Source organism: Corvus cornix, chromosome 5 (assembly GCF_000738735.6).
Source record: "Corvus cornix cornix isolate S_Up_H32 chromosome 5, ASM73873v5, whole genome shotgun sequence".
NCBI classification, from domain to species: Eukaryota; Metazoa; Chordata; class Aves; order Passeriformes; family Corvidae; genus Corvus; species Corvus cornix.
Window position 1 is genome coordinate 20,659,705 of NC_046335.1, and position 20,825 is coordinate 20,680,529.

Here is a 20,825-nt window from a genome sequence, read left to right on the forward strand (position 1 = left end):
TGCATGTGTTCTACCTCTGGCAGCACCACAGTGTACTTCGGAGGCATGAGTATAGTGGGAGAGTCTGGAAGCTTTGAGGGCTAATCTTTTTACAACCATGGATTATATATACAACCACATGCAAGTCTCTTTGTCTTAATTTCCATCCTTGCACAGGGGAGACACTATCAGCTCATGAGGGAACCATCTAAATTACTGTTTGTGACTCAGAGAACAGGCAGAAATTAATAATCCTATGATGTAGAAGAAGTGGTAGAGATCAAATACTTGGAGAATTCAAATAGACTTACTGAAGTGTCCTGCACAGTACAGGTAAACTCCAGTGCATAATGCATGTGGGCAAAAGGGCTTGATTTAAGTTACACAAAGAGCCTTAGCCCTGGCACAGGTCAGTCCAGCATTCCTGGTTTTGGAAATCATCTTCACCTGCTGCTTTACTAGGTGCATGGCTGTGCACTGCATGCAGGCTCTTCTTCTCTGTCTTCATCTGCTCTTACAAATAGCCCTTGGAAACTGTTCCTCAGAAGGGGGACCTCATCACCTTGTGAGTGATCCTTCCAATTACCTCTTTCCCCACTCCAATAAAGATGTGCTGTTACCATCATTTGATAGTAGTAACAACTTTAAATTACTGGGCCAGGCTATAAGACTGAAAACTGTGGGAACTGTATGCACCAAGGAGGTCATGCAGATACAATTACAAATGATTTACAGAGCCTTCACTTTTCCCATTTCCACTTTTGTTTCTGTGGTGTGATTCAGTCCTGTTTTTTTTCTGTGTTTTAACACTTTATGTAAGTATTCTTGAAATCCAAATGCTGAGTGATTTTTTCATAGTGTTACAAAGGCTTTGGCAGCATTATTAAATGTATATATATATAATTCTTTTCCAGTGAGTTTAATTTTCCATGTGCACCGGCCAAAGCTGTAAGGCATAGTGCCCAGCTTACTAGCCATTGAAGAAAAGCATGCCTGAAGTTTTTCCAGCTGCTTGTTCAGGATTTTTCTGACCCGTGTGGACATTGTCCTTTTATTGTATTCTGTAAACACGCAGACAAAAGAGATGCATGGAGCAGTAGATGAAAACTCTTGCTGAGTGGCTTTAGGTTGCTCTTGGTGGCAGAATTACAGGTCTGCGCTTCTGTTGGGTTTTTACAAAGTATGTAAAGGTGCCAAATTTGTTTTTTCTCTTTTTTTGGTCTGCTTCAATTGAATTTAAGGAAACAGCATGCTCATGCAGCATCATCCTAGCATGCTGAAATGGATTTGTCTCCAGGCAATTTACAGCATATCTAAACCATCTCTCATTTTACTCCCACTCTGAAGGCAGGTGAGTTACGTAAGCCTCATGAGGAAAAGCAGAACCTTGTCCACCTTGCCTACACCATTTGGTACTGCAAAAGCCCAAGCAATTAACACTAGCTAATTAACTTTATCTGACTACACTGAAATGGCCTCAATTTTTAAAGGTGTTTATGTAGTTGATTTCCCCTGTTTTCAATAAGAATTAGCCAGCTTAATACCTTTAAAAATTAAGCCTTTCTTTAGCTATATGTAGTCCAGCATAATCTCTTGAGTGTGCTCTTTTCTGTCTCTCATGCAAATTATAAACATCAAATCCCTGCAGACCAACATTTACCGAAAATTTTCCTTGAATGGCACTGTATTTGCTGATGTGTGAAAGACAACATGAACAGGCACTCCAGAGACATGGGGTTATTTGGAACTGTTTGGGGACAGACAGGAGGTATAGCACTGTGCAATGTGTATTGTCTGAAGAGAAAACAGAGAGTGATAGCTTACTACGCATAAGGCAGTGTTTCAACAAAATGAATAAGAGATCCTGATTCTTTTCTACTTAAATAACCCAACAAATGTTGCTACTGTGGGGAAACTTTCACCAATAAAGAGCAAGAATCAGCCAAGACCTTGCAACCCAACCTCCTTCATTTATCACGACACCCCTATTACAATGCTTCTTTACCACCTTGGCAAATGTGCTCTCAGAGCTCAGCCAAGGTCCCATCCAGAGACTGAACAGCAGGAATAGTCTTTCTTCTCATGCTAGTATCTCTACTAACCCAAGAAGATCCGGTGAGGCTGGCAGCTGGAAGGCAAGTCTTGTTGCCGTTCCATTCTTTGTTATCACTTGCATGTGGGAAGGGAAAGGCAGTGATTTGTTCTACCATATGAGAAACATCTTCCAGGGAGCCAGTGCCAACCTTGGCAGCTAGGGAGGATGTATGATAAAATGGCAACAGCTGCAAATGACTTTATGTTCTCACAGGGCCCTTGAAAGAACTTTGTGATCTTGCACATGCCTTACAGACTGATAGCATTAAAAACTGCATCCCCATAGAAGTAACATGCTTAGCTTTGGTTCTAAGTGTCAAGTCACATTCATTAGTTATAATTCATATGTCTTTGCCTTCCTCGGGAGTCATCACCGCATCATGATTGAAGATACTTTCACTATGGAATTGACAGGAAGGATATTTGTCTTTTAATCATTATTACCAAACTGTCTGATCAGTATGTTCTCACTTTTTGCGGAAGTAAAACAGTCTGGCACAGCCATGGCAGAGGAGACCAGCAGGTCTGCCCTCCCTCCCAGACAAAAAGCACAGACAGAAATGTCTGGAAAAGGAGCCAGCATTGATATTGCTCCTCACTAGTCCTTTTCTGCAACACCAGGGCTGGGAAAGCTAAAGCTCATTCATGCTCAGATCTTCATGACTTGTCTCAGTGAAGAACCTTTGCAACTGTGCAATAAACAGGGGTATGCTGAAAAGTTTTGGAAACACAGAATTAGGCATCTAAGAGAGGGATCTTCAAAGAGGGACACAGTAAGTGGGATGTTGTTTACCAGTAGAAAATGGTGGGAAGAGGAGCAGCTGCCCAGCCTGGGTCTTCAAAAAGAGCTATATACCTAGCTCAGTTATGGTGATCAGGCAATTGTGTCTGCTCCAGATACTGGAGTTAGTCCAATAAAGAGACATGAAGATAAATAAGTGATTGGAGCATCTGTTGTACAAGAAGAGGCTGAGAGATCTGTGACAGCTCAACCTGAAAAAGCAAAGGCTTATGGGGAATCTTACTGATGTGTATGAACACCTGAAGCGAGGTTGTAAAGAAGAGAGAGCCAGGATCTTTTCAGTGGTACCCAGAAAAAGGGTAAAAGGGAACACGTTAAGAAATACCAAATTTCATCTAACCACAACAAAAAATGTTTACAATGAGGGTGGTCACACAGAGAAGGTTGTCTAGAGACATTGTGGCATTTATATGTGGAGATACAATAAAAAAAGACATAGTCCTGGGCAAGCTGGTGAAGTTGACTCTGCTTTGGTGTGGTAGTGCTTGGACTACATGGCCTCCAGGGGTCTCTTTCTATCTCTTCAGCAATTCTAGGATTCTGTGATGAGCCAAAGACATACAATAATTCCAAGCCTTTTAGGCAGTAATGAAATCTCCTTTCTGACATTTTCATTTAGCCTAAATAATAAAATGGTCATTAGGTGGCAGACAAAATGAGAAAAAGCGTGACTATAACCAGAGGGTTAGGGTACGTCAGGTTGAAATTTCTCGTTTCACATAATATTTCATAATGATATGAAGTATAACAGGTATTGAGAGAACTACTGAGGAAAAAAAAATATTTTTTCAGAACACCAACTGGTTGGTGATAAGGAAATTTACTGCAATATTAGAAGAGATATTTACGTTCAGACCTACATCTCCCACATGCCAGCTGACTGTTCCAGTACTGGAAATATTAGGTAGCAGTCAGCACCCAGGAATTTAATGATTTTTGGGAGGGAAATGAGTGAAGATTGGACCAAAACCTGGGGGTTTGATACTTGTGAGAATCTGTAAGTTGTTAGAACACAATTCACAAAAGAACTGAAAACAGTAAATGAACCTCACATGTATATACACATACATATTCTTGCCTATGCAAATATGAGCAAAACCAATGTAGAAAATCATAGGAAATACCAGAACAATCATTTTATCCTAAGTCGAATTTGGTTGTAAATGAAACCTGTGGAAAACACTACTCAAAAGAACTACGGATTCCACCTAGGGGAAAAAAAAGGTGATGTCATCCTCAGTTGAAAATGAAAGGGCTGTAAATCACTCATTTGGCTGACCTTCAGATGCCTGTAAAAAGTAAAAAAACATTGCAGATAGCTTGGGAAGTTTGAATCTGACAAATCCCCACACTGCTACTGTGAACTGAAGTTCACACAACTTGCTAAACAAGACAGGATACTGGCAATTTTGCATGATGGCCGGAATCAGACTATAATGCCCAGTAGGACAAGGAACACTCAGTACCGTAGCGGGGGTTTTGGGACCCTCAGGGTGTACCTGGAAAGAAGTGAACACTCAAACCATCTACTTTAGGAAGTATGTGGAAGGTGATAGATAAATTCAGAGGACCTAAGCTAGATCCTCATATAAAATGATGTGAACATTTTTCTGCATCAAATTAGCTATCTAAATCCCCAAAAGAATTCAGCTGCCACAGCACATCAAATAGAGACTCCTGGCAAAAGAGGAATCCAGAATCCCATAAACATCATGGAAAGACCTACACACTTCAAAGGGAGCATATAAGAAAGGGCATACTAAGTCAATGTCCGAGGTATGCTTTTATCTGACATGACTGAAGCCCATATTCCAGAGAACTACCCCACGTGGGAGTAGTATGGGATAGACCCCAGACTGAAGTTTAATTTATATCCCAGCAAAGGAAAGAAATAAGGTTCATTGGACTAACAGAAGAAAGCAAACATGAACATGATTCTGTAATTTGGTGGCTAGACACTCCTGTGGGATGGGAGATATTTACATCACAGAATATTTTCACCTTTAAAGGTCTGGAATTTCCCTGAAGCCTTTCAGAAATAAAAATGCAGCAACATCCAGGGCTTTGGGAAGAACATTTTATTGCTAAGCATATCTTTAAACAAAATGCAACTAAGAAAAGAAGAAGAATCAAAAAGAAGAAAAAGAAAGGAAAAAAAAGCTATAACATCACGGTAACTCAAAAATTCTCCAGGTTGTCCATAAAGCAACAGGGATATGGTAGAAGCCCACATACAGAAATGCACATGTTCCCAAAAACTGTCCAATAGAAACTTACACAAAAAAGGAAAGTGTAAATATTTTTCCTCTAACTTAAAAAAGGAAAGCAAAAAGGAAAGGAAGAAAGAAAGCAGGAAATCATTTCACAAGACTCCAAGACTCCAAGAACAGCAATCTTTTACAGACATCAAGATATAATCAACTTTATATAGTTTCGGCCAGTTAAGTCATCTAAAATCGTGCTTTCATACCTTTTTAAAACCTGTCTTTTTTTCTTTTTAGTATAAAAAATAAAAAAGAAAAAAGCTCAACCTCACACACGCGCACACGCACCACACACACGCACACATACACGCACTGAAAATAATTGTTAACGTGAAAGCGTCTTCTCCAAACATTTGAGAAGACTGTTTTTTTAAGTTCCCATGTGCGTGTGTGTATCTGATGACACTTCTTCAAAGTCAAATATTCATGCGACTTATAAACACCAGCAAGAGTAGATTTCTAAACCTAAACAGCTGATTAGTTTTCATCTGCAAAAGTTTTCATTTCTGATATCCCAGGATTCTCAACCCGTCTTGGTTTTTGTTGTTTCCCTCTCTGTCTCTCTCTCCCTCATTTATATTTTTCCACATAATAGGCATGGCCGTCAAACCACCTCACTATTGTTCTGTACAGTAAGATAATCCTTTTCACAATAACTGGGAAAATGTAGAACCCAAACAACCAAATTAAATAAGTTAAATAAAACATAAGACATTCCCAATTTAACCATAAAACAGTATATACACCATCAGGGTATCCATATAGAAATTATACTAGCAAAAAAATAGTAGTAAAATATGTAAACAAAATTCCAGATTTTTTTTTGACACAGGTAACTGTGACAAAGCTAAAACACACACTCCCTTCACATTTTAAGGTTTGCTTTTGTTGTCTGTTTCTTTTTACTCTGTTCTTCAAGAACATTCTGCATTAAGATCATAACAGAACTTCTGTTCCAGCCGTCCCATCAAACATACCATGATAAATATATCTGTGTGTATATATATATATTATATTATTAAATTAATTTTTCTTTATTATTTTTTGTGTGTCACAGCAGCTTTATTTATTTCCTTTTATATAAAAGAGAAGGAAAAGGGAGAATAGGGCAAATGGAAAGACAGATGATCTGAAATGTCAAGCTACAAAATTAAAATATTACATATGAAAAACAGTTATATGTCAAAAAAACTATGTATTTTGCATTCTTTTACAAGTGCTTAGCTTTTCTGATATTTATTGTTCTTGTCACAAGTTGAACTCCAGCGGTGTCTTTCTGATCTCTTTATTAAACTGATTTATTATTATTTTTTGCATGCACTGCAATGTCACAGAACCAGAACCCAGAGGAATGCTCCTTTATTTTTGCACAGTATATTCAGCTCAGAATGGTTAATAACTTTTAAGCATTCTTTTTTGAATCTCCAAATCCCATTAACCATACTTTGGTTGTCTAATGCATACTAAGTGCTATACTCAAATAAAGCCAATGACTGATCAGAACAGACCCAAACCCATCTGCTCGTCAGTTCATTTGCAAATACTGGAGCCAGATCCAAGAGAACCAGCTTTTCATGACAATTTTCCTCAGCACCACTCATCAGACACTTACACTGTGTTGTTAGCAAACAACTTACTGCAAGATGACGGATTCTAGAGACAATACAACCAGATATGCAGAGTAAACACCATGGGTAGCTTTTGAGTTCATATATGGTAATAGTCTCTCTTTATTATGGACTTTTTTTCCGAGATTTCTTCTCAAGTCATGTCCTGGTTCACCCCCCACACCATTCCACTCAACTCTTCCCTCCCTCACCCAAAAGTAACCAAAGAAACCAAACAAAAAGCAACCCAAGAAACAAAACCAAACCAAACCAAAAAACCAACAATCTCCAAAATCATTTATTCCCCTCCTCCAATCTCGAAAAGTTATATGTATGCTGGACACGGCCAGATCAGTTAGTTCAATATTTCTTTGTTGTTTAATAATGTTTGTAATTTTTTTCTTTTTCCTTCTTTTTTTTTTTTTTTTTTAAATAAGTAAACTGAAAAATTATTGATACAGTCAGAGATCACGAACATTGTTAAAGACTCACTTGGAGATATGAAACAAGTAAGCCATGAAGTCTTCTACCTTTGCAGAAAGTTCAGCGGAGGAGGAGATTTGGAGATGTCCAAGTTCACTAACAGAGCAGAGCTGTGCGCGCCATCTCCAGAACGCTAAGTGTGCTTTATAATACATTAGGGCAAAGTTTGCTGACTCCAAGTGATGACTTAGACATTAACAGTCACTGCTGAAAATTTTTTCCCAATACTTTTTCCCACAAACGTTATCTCCCAATCATCTCGTTCGCTGCAATGGTTCTGATATCTCAGTTAAATCTCATTAAGTATTTATGTATTTATATATAAATAAGTATTCTTTTTTACACATAATACTCTTTGTCCTTGTTTTTCTGCTTCTTGTGGCCGCTCTTTGAGCTCTGCTGCTTCTCCTTCACGAGCGTGCCATTGCTCTGGGCCGAGTTGCTGATGTAGTTCCGCGTCTCGTCCACCTGATAGGACCCCTCGTCCCTGTTCCTGTACTTGTACATGGCATACAGGAGGATGAGGATGCAGAGGGCGGCAGCAGCCACAATGCCGACGACCATCCCCGTTGTGCTGCTCGACTCACGGACCACCTCTGAGGCCCCCGGAACCCGTCTGATTCCCGGCTCCGTGGGGATTGCTGTGGGCACATTACGGAACATGGGGGAAGTGATTAGCGGGCTCTTCAGCTTTGTGCTGTCTAGCTCATAGGCAGTGGGCAACGGAAGCAAGACTATGTCAGGCTGGGGTTTGAGCTCACGGTTATTCATTTTGCCGGCTGGCAATTTGGGAACCATCCCAGTCGAGGACGAAGCTGTGGAGCGGATCAGCTCAGGGGACAAAGACGTGGTAGTAGTCCTACCAGTTTCGGAGACTTTGTTAGGTCTAAAGTCCTTGGATTCCCACTTGGGTGCGTGTGCTTTGTAGCCACCTTCGAAGATTGAAGTGGAAAGACTCTTATCTGTTACCAAGGAGAAGGTGGTGTAAAAATCTTCATCATCAGTAGGGGGTAGGTTAGAGTCAAAGGTTTCCCCTGAGCCATACCCAGATATCACCAAGCCATCATCATCACAACCATCGCTGCCTTGGTCCGACAAGCAAGGTAACCCCGCCTCAGAGGTCATGGACAGGGAATCTTTGGTGGTCTCAATAATGGTGAGGAGGGGGCGAAAGGTAGGGGGAAGTGTAATGAAAGGTGCACGAGTAGCAATAGGAGGGATAGCTAAAGGGTCTTCTACAAGTAGAGGGATAACTAATTCACCTCCTGGGATGGAAAAGAGAAAGAAAAGATGATTAGTACATTTTAATGACACAATGCACCATTTTCAGTTCACTTAAGGGTGAGAGAGGATCTGGGCATTATGAAAAGGTGTCAGGGATCAGCTTTCTCTCTCTAGCTACACTACCAACATACTTTCCTGGGGATGCCTCTCGTTGTTCCCTCCCACCCTTCTTGGACATTGGTAAAGTGCACGTTCCATTTCCTACCTATGCTAGGTGCATACAGTGAAATACTGTGAATTTTTGGGGACCCAAATTTTTTGATTTTTGAAGATACTCTCAAGTGACTCTGTGGTCACCAATTTTTGGTAGTGATCTTTTTTTAGCATTTGGTTAGAAGACTATTTAAATTAATTACTTTGGACTTCCATAGACCAGTGTTGTCCTAGATGTGTTTTTTACCACTCATTTTGCCAGTTTTTCCTCTTCTGATCCTTTTCATTTAAAATAACAGTGGTATTTCTTCACCGCCATTCTAATATGCTCACCATATGTAGGAGTACGTAAGTCCTTTCCCTAAGGCATTTCCCATTCATCCATTTCTTCTTCAACATTATCTGGCTTTTAAATTTTGGGAAGGTTCATGAAAGTGAGGGATGGAATAAGAACCAAGTACTTACTGGGTCCATGAAGGTACAGAGCTCTAGTCAATGTTCATCTCTTTTTAATCTTTCTTTAGCATTCTGTTTGACACTAGGAATGTCCCTTTCCTTGCATCTTTTGGGGCTACTAGTGCCATGCTATCTTAATCTTCTATTCTTCTTGATATTCATTTATTATAATTTGATTAAAAACTAAGATAGGTTTTATTGTGATTGAGCACTTGAGTCCAGGATTATACTGCAGAAGTTGTCTTCACACCTATTGTTACTTTTTGACAGGTAGACAATTGCAGTAGTTCTACTGATTTCTGCCATGCTGGCTACCTGCCTATAGAGGGCTGAAAACAAGGTAGACTTATGGTCTCCTCTTCAAGTTGAACAATAAAGCTATAGGTGTAACATTTGTACCTTACCACAATATAAGCTGCAAATGTAACAAGAAAATCAGTGCATCATTTCTGTGATTTGGATTCTGAGCAGCAATATTGCTACTCTTAGGGTAATAGCCCTGTGTTGTCTCTATATTATAATGTAACTGCCCCTCTACTTTTGAGTCTATGGTAGTTAACACTCCACTGTTTTATTTTGTGGATTTAAAAAAAAAAAAAAAAAGTGTGGAATCTTATTATTTTATCTAATTCCTTTAGTTCTGATTATATAGTTTTCTGCTGACATACAGGTAATCAACCCTTTTTTCAGAGTGAACCACATGGCTTTTGAAAGTATAAATTGTCTCTTGGGTAATTTTTCTTTGCCTAGCCATTTAAGTAAGCAGCTTAAAATATAAGTGGAAGTTCACGTGACATCATGAGTGTCATCTAGATCTGTTCTAGGAGTGCAACTCAGTAAGAAGTATTCCTAATGCATAGGAAACTTTGATTTATACTCACCATTGCTTAAGAAGGATGTACAAAAGGAATTATAGTTTCTAAATAAATAATTCTGGGTTTTAATTATGTATTAATAACTGCTAATGAACACTTTGGCATTGTTAAAATGCTGAATGCATCAGGGTCAAAATTCTGCTCTCTCAAATCTACCCCATATAATACATGCACTTGTTTTCCACTGAATTCTGCCAGTAATGTCCATGGAATGTCTATAAGGAATACGGTCTAAAATCAAAATCCCTTCTAAATGTATTTGGAGAGCAATATATTTGAACAAATTACACACTGAAGATAGCAATATACTGAAAAAGGTACTTAACAGTTTGATTAAATCTGGATAGCCGAAATAGCAATATGGTTTATTCTCTTCCTTAATGGGAAACTAAGTTGTGGCACAGTTTAATCAATTGAAACAATCAGAATTCCCTCAGAGGTACCAGGGTAGAAATTATGCCAAAATAAGAAATGTGGTACTTTGCATACTTTCATGCAAAGCTAGTTTTAAGTTAAGATACAAATGGCCAATTTGAACATGTTGTTTAGTTTTCTGAGCTTCCTCAGTATGTTCATATATCTCTTTTGTTACTGCAGAGAGAATGAAGAAATAAGTATCAATGTCTCCATACTACATGCTTTCAAAAAAATTATGTAAAAAAGCCTAAAGTGTAGTCTGCCAAATGGCTACACTGCATTTTGTGCTTATGCATCTGAGCTGTTTTCTGAGCAATGTAGAAACTAGAGCATGTAATATGATTTATATATGTCCAGAAGGCCTATCCATGGCTTGAGTAGAGCATCTATAATCTACGCAAACAGGTGGTCTCAGGACGAACTTGGAGTATGCCTTGAGGGGAAAGATCATCTGTGAGCCTGGTAAAGAAAATGAATAAAAATAACAGTATTTAAGTGAGAACTGCATCAAATCTCATGAGTCTGGAATTTAAGGTCCAGAAAGTCAGGGATAGATAATGTTCCTTTAAACAGTTTTTTAAGATCAGTGTTTTGCTGTTCAATGGCAATACTCATCTGATTTTCATTCACCATCTGTGACACTCAACTGGAAAAAGAAGTTTGTCAGCTTTTAATTGCTCATCTGGAGCCTTGAAGTGCCTTTTTTCTTAAAAGCTATTATACTGGTCTACAGCATCAGGATGTAGTTGATCTGCCACCCATTGCAGCAATATTTTGGGTAGATTTTGTCCAAAGAGAAGTTATTTTGGTCCTGTTAATGATTAATTTTCTGGAAGGAATCAGAGATATCTTACATTTAATATGAAGACCTTCCTTTTGTCCCAGTAATCTTTGCATTTAAAACTAGGTCATGGTTATATAGCTTTTGTTGTAATTTAGGACTTGAGCTAATGATCAAGACTACTGGAACTATAAAAATGATCACAGCCTTCTTGAAATATTAAGTGAAGTTGTTAGACTTGCTATGATAAATGGGATTTTACATAAGTGATGGAGAAGATAACGGAGCTTTTTGATGCTAGCAAGTCTATTGGATGGAAGACAGTGTAAGACAGTCAGGACTAAGCTTTCATCTCTCAATGTATGTGAGGAGAGAAATAACTTTCATATCAGGAACACTGGATTAACTTTGATACAATTATTTAATCTCATCATTAGTTTTCATTCCAAATTGTCCAATGATTGATACTGTGGTTACTTGGATACGCAAGAAATAAAGAGACTGTTTAAGGTCCTTCATTAGGAATCACTTCTCCATCAAGGAGTTAATTTGAGTTAAAAGGAGTTAATTTTACTTTTGTGGGGTATCAGGTAGATGCTAGGGTGGTAATAATGTTTTGATTTTTCATTTTTTTATTGTCTGTAATAGAAGGAACTGAGACTAAAAAAGGCTGTGTGACAGTAAGTCAGAAAAAGCACTCTAGGTATCAAATTTGGCTTCTCTTTTATTGCATTGTTAGGCATCTATGCAAAACTCACAGCACACTTGAAGCTGTAGGTCTAACAGGATGCAATCACAGTGAATACTTCTTGGGGTATGTGATTTATAGAGGGATAAAAACTTCCTTAAAAATGGCATGACAAAAACGCCGCTCAGTCTAAAAGAAATGTGTTATTTAAGGATAACAGGGAATGTAAATCCTGAAAAGCTCCCAGGTAAGTGTGAGAAATATGATCACTTATATCTATGGAACAAACGCAAACTTTCATATCATACCTGCAAACAACTCTGTAATTGGTGCTGCATTTCTACATGTAAGAGACACGACAGGGTGTCTGATGACAAGCAGATTACGAATGTGTGTGTAGGGGGAACCACCTTCACAGAAAAATGGCTGAGGGTGCAGGAAGCTGCCTGGAGCCAGTGGTCCTTTGATGGTGGAGTAGTGGTCCCTATTGCCCAGGCCCCAAGTTGGTTTAAAGCTAAATGCTGAAAGATTTGAAAGACAAAATGGCCACTTGGTTGTCAAGAATATCTTATGCAGGATTTGGATCCTGAATTGTTTGCTGTGCAAGGCAAATGTTATAGATTTCGATCTCTAGAAAAAGCTAAAGAGGACCCCATGAAAAACCTTACATGACAATCTCGAAGGCAAATACATTTGAGAGAGGTTTTATGTTTGTCAAGTTTTCTTTTCTCCTCACAATGTCTACCCATTTTTCAATTGCAGAATTAATGCTTTGCAGCCTTGAATAAAGCTTACAGATTCAATTTCCAAATTGCTCTGTGCTATGAAAAAAAAAAAAAAAGACAAGGCTGCAAGCCAGTATGGGCTGTGGCTTTCAAACAATATTCATGTAAGACTTAGATTCTGTTTGTGAATGATATAGGCTGTTTCCTGGTAGTTACAGGTTTCTTTTTCCCATTTTTTCTGTTGGCTGTTAAGCACCAGTTAAAAGTGTTGACCAGTATGCTGCAAGTTCAGGATTACTTTAGCAATCCAAAGATTTCACAAGGATTTTCCAGATTTATTATTCACCTACTTTGTGCTTTCTCTCCTAAGCAGAGAATAGATGTTTTTCAAATAGAAATATGTTTTTTAAAAAGCTCCTCTTGACAACACAAGGCCAAAGAACCAAACAAAAGAGAAACAGATAAATTTTTTTCCTCTGCAGTGACATAGATGCAAAACGTATTTGTTCATTCACAGTGTAGCTGAAAAAAACCCCACAAACCCCAAAAAACTTAACACCAAACTGGAAGGAGCTCTGGGAGAACTGAAATCTGTGAGGTGGGAAACCTTATACCAAACAGCCCAGTGCTTTTCTTGGCCTTCTCATTCCAGAAAGTGTGCATGTATTAATTAAAAATTAGCCTTTTAATCTAACGCATATGCTACCTTCATGGAGTTGTGCTTTTCTTTAAACTACCAAGAGCACTGGGGATATAAAAGGCCTGCTTAAGCCTTGGAGCTGCCCTGCTTTTTGCTTTATAAGCGTATTTATAGATATATAATTCATACCTCTGGAGCTGATCTCCAGTCAGAGTTCTCTGCCACTGGAAAAGACAGAGTGTTAAAAATTTAATAGAACCCTTATGAACTGTGAGGATGGTGTGGGGAAGTCAGGATGCAGAGGGCACCAAAAAATACGATAAATAAAACAAGATGAAAAACTGTAGCAGCTGCTGGTTTTCATCTTTAGAGCCACAACTGCTTCAGTGGAGTCTCAGGCATCAAACTGATACAGGACAAAAGGCACACAAAAGGGAAGCCTGAAAGATTCATCTTCTGATGATGACAAGGAACACGCCTTATCGTCTCTCTTTTTTCCAGCTGCAACTGAAGAGCTTTAAAATGTCATCCATAAAGGCTGCACAATTCATCCATTCCTGCAGGTACTTGAAATTCTGCATCCAAAGTTTGTAATTTTCATTCTATTCTTTTGATGTTCCTGTGAAGCCTGACTCCATTTTCAATATGAAATATTTGCTAGAGAAATAATTCCTTACCATTCCCCCCTCTGCATCAACACAGTAATTCCTTTTTAAAAGACCAAGTTCAAAAATTTCAGTCTAATGGTATTTAGTTAATTCTGCTTTGAGTCCTCTGAGGATAAAAAGAGGAAATTATTCAGAATATAGTCTCTAATTCAAAGGAAAGGTGATGCTAACACAAAACCTAGTAGATGAATATTCTCAGTATTTTCTACTCTTGCAGTCTGATTTAATTGCAATTGACAGAGAGTAGTAGAGAGAAAAACATGATTTCCACAATGCAATACTGCAACTCTTTATCTCAGATATCTCCTTTTCCTTTCAGAGACTATCTAGTCCTCAAAGTGATTAGATAAAACTGGATTTCTGGTGGAGCTGGTTGAAAAGCATTGCCTAATCCCCTCCCTGCAACTATATTAAAAGACATCAGTAAATGCAGTGTTTCCCAAAAGATGGCTGATGAGCAACAGGAAGGTGCAGAGTTTGAGAGGTCATGAATCCCAAGGTGATGCTGGGCCGTCTTTCACTGATGTAAATTCTTGGTCACCTTTGTGGAGTTTCAGTGAAGCAGAACCTTCCGGAGAGGTGCTAACATCATGTCTAGAAGCAAAATTCTAGAGCAAAACCAAGTATTTTGGTGCCCAGACACTGAGCTTCTCTGAACCAATTGAAACATGCCCTCTTCTATCTCCCACCATTATTTTAAAATTTTATGATTACCTGGTGACAGCTTCCTATTCAGCATAATTATTTGTTGTGTTTTCAGCATCAGTTATCCTAGGGACCTGAAGGCTGAACCTAATATACCTGCTGAGCACAGCATCACTATGCAGAAATGGTGAAAACATATGTACTCACAAAGAAGCATGGCTTTCTCTTACTTTTACTCACTGCTTTTTGAAGAAACTAATGCAAACCTCTTTTGTAGTAAGGGAATTTGAGAGGTTCAGGATCTGTCTGCCAAATGCATCATTTCTGGATGATGCTATCAAGTCTGATACTAATAGTAATATAGTGGGTGCATTTACCTGGTAAGAGTACACTTGAGAGTATCATTTAGACTGGACATCGGGCACATAATCATCAATGACGAAAATTGATAGAAATAAAATAGATCCATGGGAATAAAGTAGGAATGGTGTAGAGCTGCAGTAGGAAAACCCTCAGTATTACCAAAATGCTAAAGAAGTCCCATAAATTTTCACTTGACATGAAGGCTATACCACCAGGCTAAATACAATTTAAGTAGCTGGAAAAGAAGTGGCATTACTGATGATTCATGTGGGGAAAGGGAAAGAAAGCTTCTAGAGGGGCACTGAGAAAGAACAGGAGTAAACTGCCTCAGACTCCTTCACCCCATCCTATGCACAATACAATATGGCAATCGACAATATACAAAGAGCACATAACATAAAGGCAAATACAAACTGATTAAAAATAAATAAACTTATATATATTTTCCTAAAACAAAACCATACACTAGAAAATAAAAATGCCACAGCAACAAGGTCGGAGAAAGGAAAAACAGAACAAGTAATTCACTTTTATCAGCAAAAGAAAGATCAAAACCTATGAGAACTGAAAAAAATTATGAAAATCAAAACCATTTCCTTTAAAAAAAAGTAACCAAAAATACATAAAAATATTTAGAAAGCATACCACATTGATTTCATAACAGTCAACTTACATCAACAAATTGCCCGCATGTTTTTTGGCATGAAAGGAAAAATTTACAAAAGAAAGTTGTGTAAGAATGCTCTTGGACAAGTAGCATTGCCACATTCTTGTAACTTGCTTTTTTTCGCTGTTGTTTCTTAAAAACTTTTTTAGCAAAATGTTTATTATTTCTTTTTAAATATATTTGTTTTACAACAAAGGGCGATACAGGGAGGCAACAACACATACATCCACACCACATAACATGAAAAGAAAAAAATCTTGCACCTTAACAAATTTGAACTTGGTTTTTTTTCTGCTGTTTTTGGTTGTGTTTTTTTATCTTACGTAAAGTTGTTAACGTATTGCAGTTGAAAAATCCTGTACAATTTATTGAATTTACTTTTGCTTGTTTGCATATCTACACATATAATGTTTTTTGAAAAGCAAAGTTTGTTGCTTTCTTTGCCTTTTTGGTCAATTTGATATATATTTTTTTAAACATTTTCTTTTTTTCTATAATTTTTGTGTGTGTGTGTTTTAAGGAATGGATGACTGCACATAAAATTTTAACAATGCTAAAGAAAGGGGTGGTGAAGGGGAACTTATGGGAAGAAAAAATGCTTAGGGTGGATGGAGTGGGAGCGTAAAAATCTATGAGTGTACTACACAGGAGATGAAGATGATGGGAGTGAATGTGTAAGTCAGTTGCCATGTCCATGTAAGGGCGGTACGGAGTGATCTAGCAGCATTAGAGCTTCTGGCTGTAAGGAAGGGATGGGCAATATACAAAAACAAATGAGCATATTCATGCCCATCAACAAAAAGAAAGAACAGAACTCTAACATTGACAATCTCACAAACCCTAAGCTGCAACTTCTTCAACATGCAAGTTACAAAAAAATTAATAATTATAGTATTAATATTTACATTTTCATTAAAGGTTCTCAAATTATAAAAACAGTTAAGACTTTTCCCTACTAAAAATAGCAGTAAAAATACATAAACTAATAGTAATAATAATAATAATAGTAATAATAATAATAACCAGAGAGTAAAACAAAAGAAACAAGGAAACTAGTTTTATGCACTGGAATTAGAACAACTTCATCCGTAGCTACCCACAGCCTTCTTCTTCTAAGAATCATCTTTTCTGAAGTCCATCAAATTGACATCAGTATTCTCAGTAATTTGAGACAATCATTTCTTGAGCACATCAAATGTCTGTTTCGAATATAAAGATTGTGTTTGTACACCCCGTCCCCACTGTCAAATTAGACTGCTTTTATATTCGGATTCTCTGGAGAATCTCAAAAATACAGCTGTAGGATTCTGCCAGTGAAGTAGTTCCTTATTTAAAGACAGAAATAGAGGGAAAAAATTGCAGAAAACAATTCATAACTCTTTTGTTTTGTTTGTTTTTTTTTTTTTTTTCCATTATTAGATTGGAACAAACCAAATCTAAGATAGAAATTCAACCATTGAAAAGAAATACATCAAAATATAACTATGTAGAGATATACTAAAAAAAAAAGCAAAAAATGAAAAAGAGCACTTTCTTCCCAGGAAGAAGGGAGATAAGAACAATTATTGGATTTTGAAATTTTATTTTTAAAGAAAAAATATTCCACACACTTTCAAAGATGAACAAACCAGATGCACACATTGAAAGGAACAGACAAAGCAGTCTAGGGACACTTTCATAATTTGAATTTTTTTTAACAATTGGATTCTCTTTCCTTCCGTCCCCCTCCCATTTAAATATGTTTTCAATTGTTGGCCAAAAACCCCACCAGCCCTGAGTGTTGCTTTTTTTTTTAATACATCTTTTTTTAATCACTTATTTTTAAAATAAACATGGAGAGGAAAAAAAGAAAGACGTGCAGTCTGGATGTACGTCATAAATAGACATAGAAAAAGATAGAAGAAATTGGCTGAGATCGACAAATGGGTTATATAATAGCTTAATTTTACTGTAGGATGTTAATAATAATGCATGCTTAAAGTAAGTTGCATTTAGGGAAAGTAGAAAAACAGAAGAGCAAGCAAGGATTTGGGGGGCGGGCAGGCAGAAGGGAAGGGGCAGGCAAGGGGTGAACCATCCATGCCTCTCCAGAAAGGGCAAAGCACATTCCAGCGGGATCTCTGCATTTCTGGGGGAGGTCAGAGGGGAAAAGGGTGAGGAGAAATTATAAGCTATGCTATGATATACTTTTCACCCTGAGTATGACCTATTTGAATCCACTCAAAACACCAGACTCCATCCCTTGTCCTGACTCTCTCCAAGGCATACCTGAAATCAGTGGCTTTTATTTTTCTGCCTAGTGGCAGAAAATGCTGCCACTACTAGCATTAAGACAGAGACTGCTTTCTCCTATGCTACAAAAGGATTAAAAGTTCAAGGAGATATTACTAATTAGTTCTTTCCTGAAAGTGTATCCCAAATACTATACATCCTAGAGGGGTCCTCAGCTTCCTCTGAATTCCTTAATGACACATATGATGTCTGCATTTTTCTTGTATAAAGACCATCACCTTGATATCAGAGTCCTTCCAAGAAGGAACTCGGGACCCCAGCAGAACAACCTGTTTTGTTTGGTGCTTTAAATGACAACAAAATTACATATAAAGCTCTGGACCCTGCCTAAGAATGTCTCCAGGAGATGGGAAAATCAGGCTGTAAGCACTGTATATACCTTAGCTTTCCATCAGGAATGTCAGCAAGATCATTCCATAAGCCACCACAAAGGTCATGCTACCAGCAACCAGTTGAAGTGGGAGCTACCTCAAGACTGAATTCCTGGGAATAAAGGGGATATCCTCCCTGTATATGTGGCCAGGGGTACTTTTGTGTAGGTATGATAACAAACAGGTAGGATCTTTTGGTACTAACATGAGGAACAATAGCACCTCTAAAGCCACAGATAGATCAGTATTAGTTCTGGGGAATATTAAATAAGTATAAACCCCACAAAAATTAAATAGCCCAGATTGGTTTTAGATGTATTACTGAAAAGTGTCCAGTTCTGAGAGGAGTTATGTAAGAGCTCCTACTTCAGAAGTGATGAGGTTGCACTAACAGCACAGTGCAGCTGTAGCTGGAATGTACCATGCCCATGCTGGGAGACTACACTGGACCTATCTGCTACATTCCTTTGGTAAACATGTTAGGAAGGGAAGAGGTCAAACCACAGAAGAGGAAACCTGGTCAGGGTTATCTCAGGGACAGAACATGCAGGTTCCAGGAAGCAAAATTTGGGGGATTCATTTGTGGATCAGAAAAAATTGGCTAGGAATAGGAAAAAAATTACCGAAGTGAGGCCTTTTCAGACCTCAGTGGAGATTTTTGCTTGGCAAGGTTACAAGGCTAGTGTCCCTGGACATCACTCTCCACCAGGATTCTGAGCCTCTGCTTTAATTGTACTCAGGGAGTTTCACAAAGAGGCATTTAAGCTTTGAATTTTAATCAGTATTTGTCATGACTTGCAGCTGGATTTTCAGAGTAGTGAAATATCCCCCTTCAGCACATTAGAACTGAGTGCCTTCTCTGATGCAAAACAGACTGTAAGGCATGAGTCTGGTTGCCAACTGTGCAGTCTATGTCAGGCCTCTCCAGAAAATATTTATGCCCTATTTGACGATAAATGCCTAAATCATTGAGTGGGGGTCTGGAAAAGCCTTTTACTGCCTGACAGATCAAAAGAGCTACAGAACCACAACTGGAGCCAGAGACACTTAAAAGAGATGACAAGATTTTGTAGACGAAATCTTGATGTTAGACTTACAAGAGGATTTGAAGGGTGTTAAGCAATTTTTTATGTGGTCAATACAGCGGTGCTCGAATAGAAGCAGAGTTCTTTGGAAAATATGGGTTCAGCAATTTCTGTTGAGGCTGGGAAAACCTTCTCCAGTCTTTAAAAAAATTCTAGCTGTTAACAGCCAAAACTAGATGTCCTAATTTGAAAATTGGATACTAAATGCTTCCATATGAAGCTACAAGATGCTATTTTATTATTGAAAATTTAGCAAATTATTCCTCAGAAAAACAAAGACTAAAAAGCATAACTAGTGCAGCTTTTTTTTTTATTTTCAAAAACTTAAAGTAGATCAATGGACTGGGAGTATAAACATCTGTATTATCAAAGCATACAAGTTTCTTGCTTGAAGGATTAAGCTGATAGCCAGTGTTTTCAAATGAAAAAATCCATATATTAACAGGAAACAATTATATAAAAAGCCCCTTGTTCAGTGGCTTTAATGATAAAGCTTTATTATACTATTTTTTGTTTTCAAATTGCATTTAAAGGGAAAAGAAAAAAGTGAAGGTAATGCACATTTCTCTCTGTGTGTGTGTGTGTGTGTGTGTGTGTTAAAGAGCAATATGAAAGATGGATGGTAAACCAGGTAGGATCTAGGGCTGCACTACTGTACCTGGGTTCATGCGAACCTCTGTAACTTTCATGTCTTTTACCACTCTAGTCAAAGAATCATAGAATTACAGAATCACAGAATATGCTGAGTTGAAAGGGACCCACTAAGATTATCAAAGTCCAACTCGTGGCCCTGCACAGCACCATCCCCAAGATGAGTCCCACCATGTACCCGAGAGTATTGTACAAACACTTCTTGAGCTCTGTCAGGTTTGGTGCTGTGAGCACTTCCCTGGGGAGCCTGTTCCAGTGCTCAACCACCCTCTGGGTGGTGAACCTTTTTCTAACATCCAACCTAAACCTCCCCTGACACAACTTCATGTCTTTGTGCTCCATTAAAGCTGACAGCTTCTCTCCTCCCTAACACACTGAATCCCACATTATTTGAGTTCTGTCCACTGCAACAAAACTCTGGTTCTTCCTGCTTGTATTAGCTCCCAAAACAACCTGTTCATTCTTGCATGCTTTCAACCTTTCTTAGAGCTTTTCAGATGTCCAGCCAAATGAATGCTTAGCATATCACAAATAACAAATAGCTTATCGATTAATAGGACTAAACATGAAGTTTCAAAGCGAACCCTCTTCCCTACACCCAACTCAGAATAAAAAAATCTCTTCCTGTGATTCCCATCAGCTATCTGCACTAATTTAAACTGTAAGAGAAGTGTATTGAATTAGCTTGTCCACTACTAAACACAGAGATAGGAAGAGCCTAAGAACGTAAATTAGTTATATCACTTCCCTTTGCACCAGCTGTTTGTACTGGTAAAAAGCTCTCTCATTCTAAGCCCACGGGCACATCTGAAGCTTAGAAATAAAAATATTAATC

At 38.1% G+C, this 20,825-nt stretch overlaps 1 protein-coding gene across 40 annotated transcripts in view; it reads right to left on the bottom strand.

Annotated features, from left to right (window-relative positions):
• Positions 1-4,938: 4,938 nt before the first annotated feature.
• The window catches only part of NRXN3 (neurexin 3), a 982,026-nt gene continuing 966,139 nt past the window's right edge, over positions 4,939-20,825 (bottom strand). For 13 of the 40 annotated variants that reach the window (XM_039553074.1, XM_039553062.1, XM_039553061.1 and 10 more), the window contains one exon: positions 4,939-7,870. In XM_039553074.1, coding sequence (XP_039409008.1) covers positions 7,569-7,870 — 302 coding nt within the window. In that variant the 3' untranslated portion in view covers positions 4,939-7,568. Of the gene's footprint in view, positions 10,874-13,437; positions 13,473-15,597; positions 16,331-20,825 lie in introns of all 40 variants that reach the window. The other 27 variants (XM_039553054.1, XM_039553055.1, XM_039553044.1 and 24 more) reach the window with 6 other exon arrangements.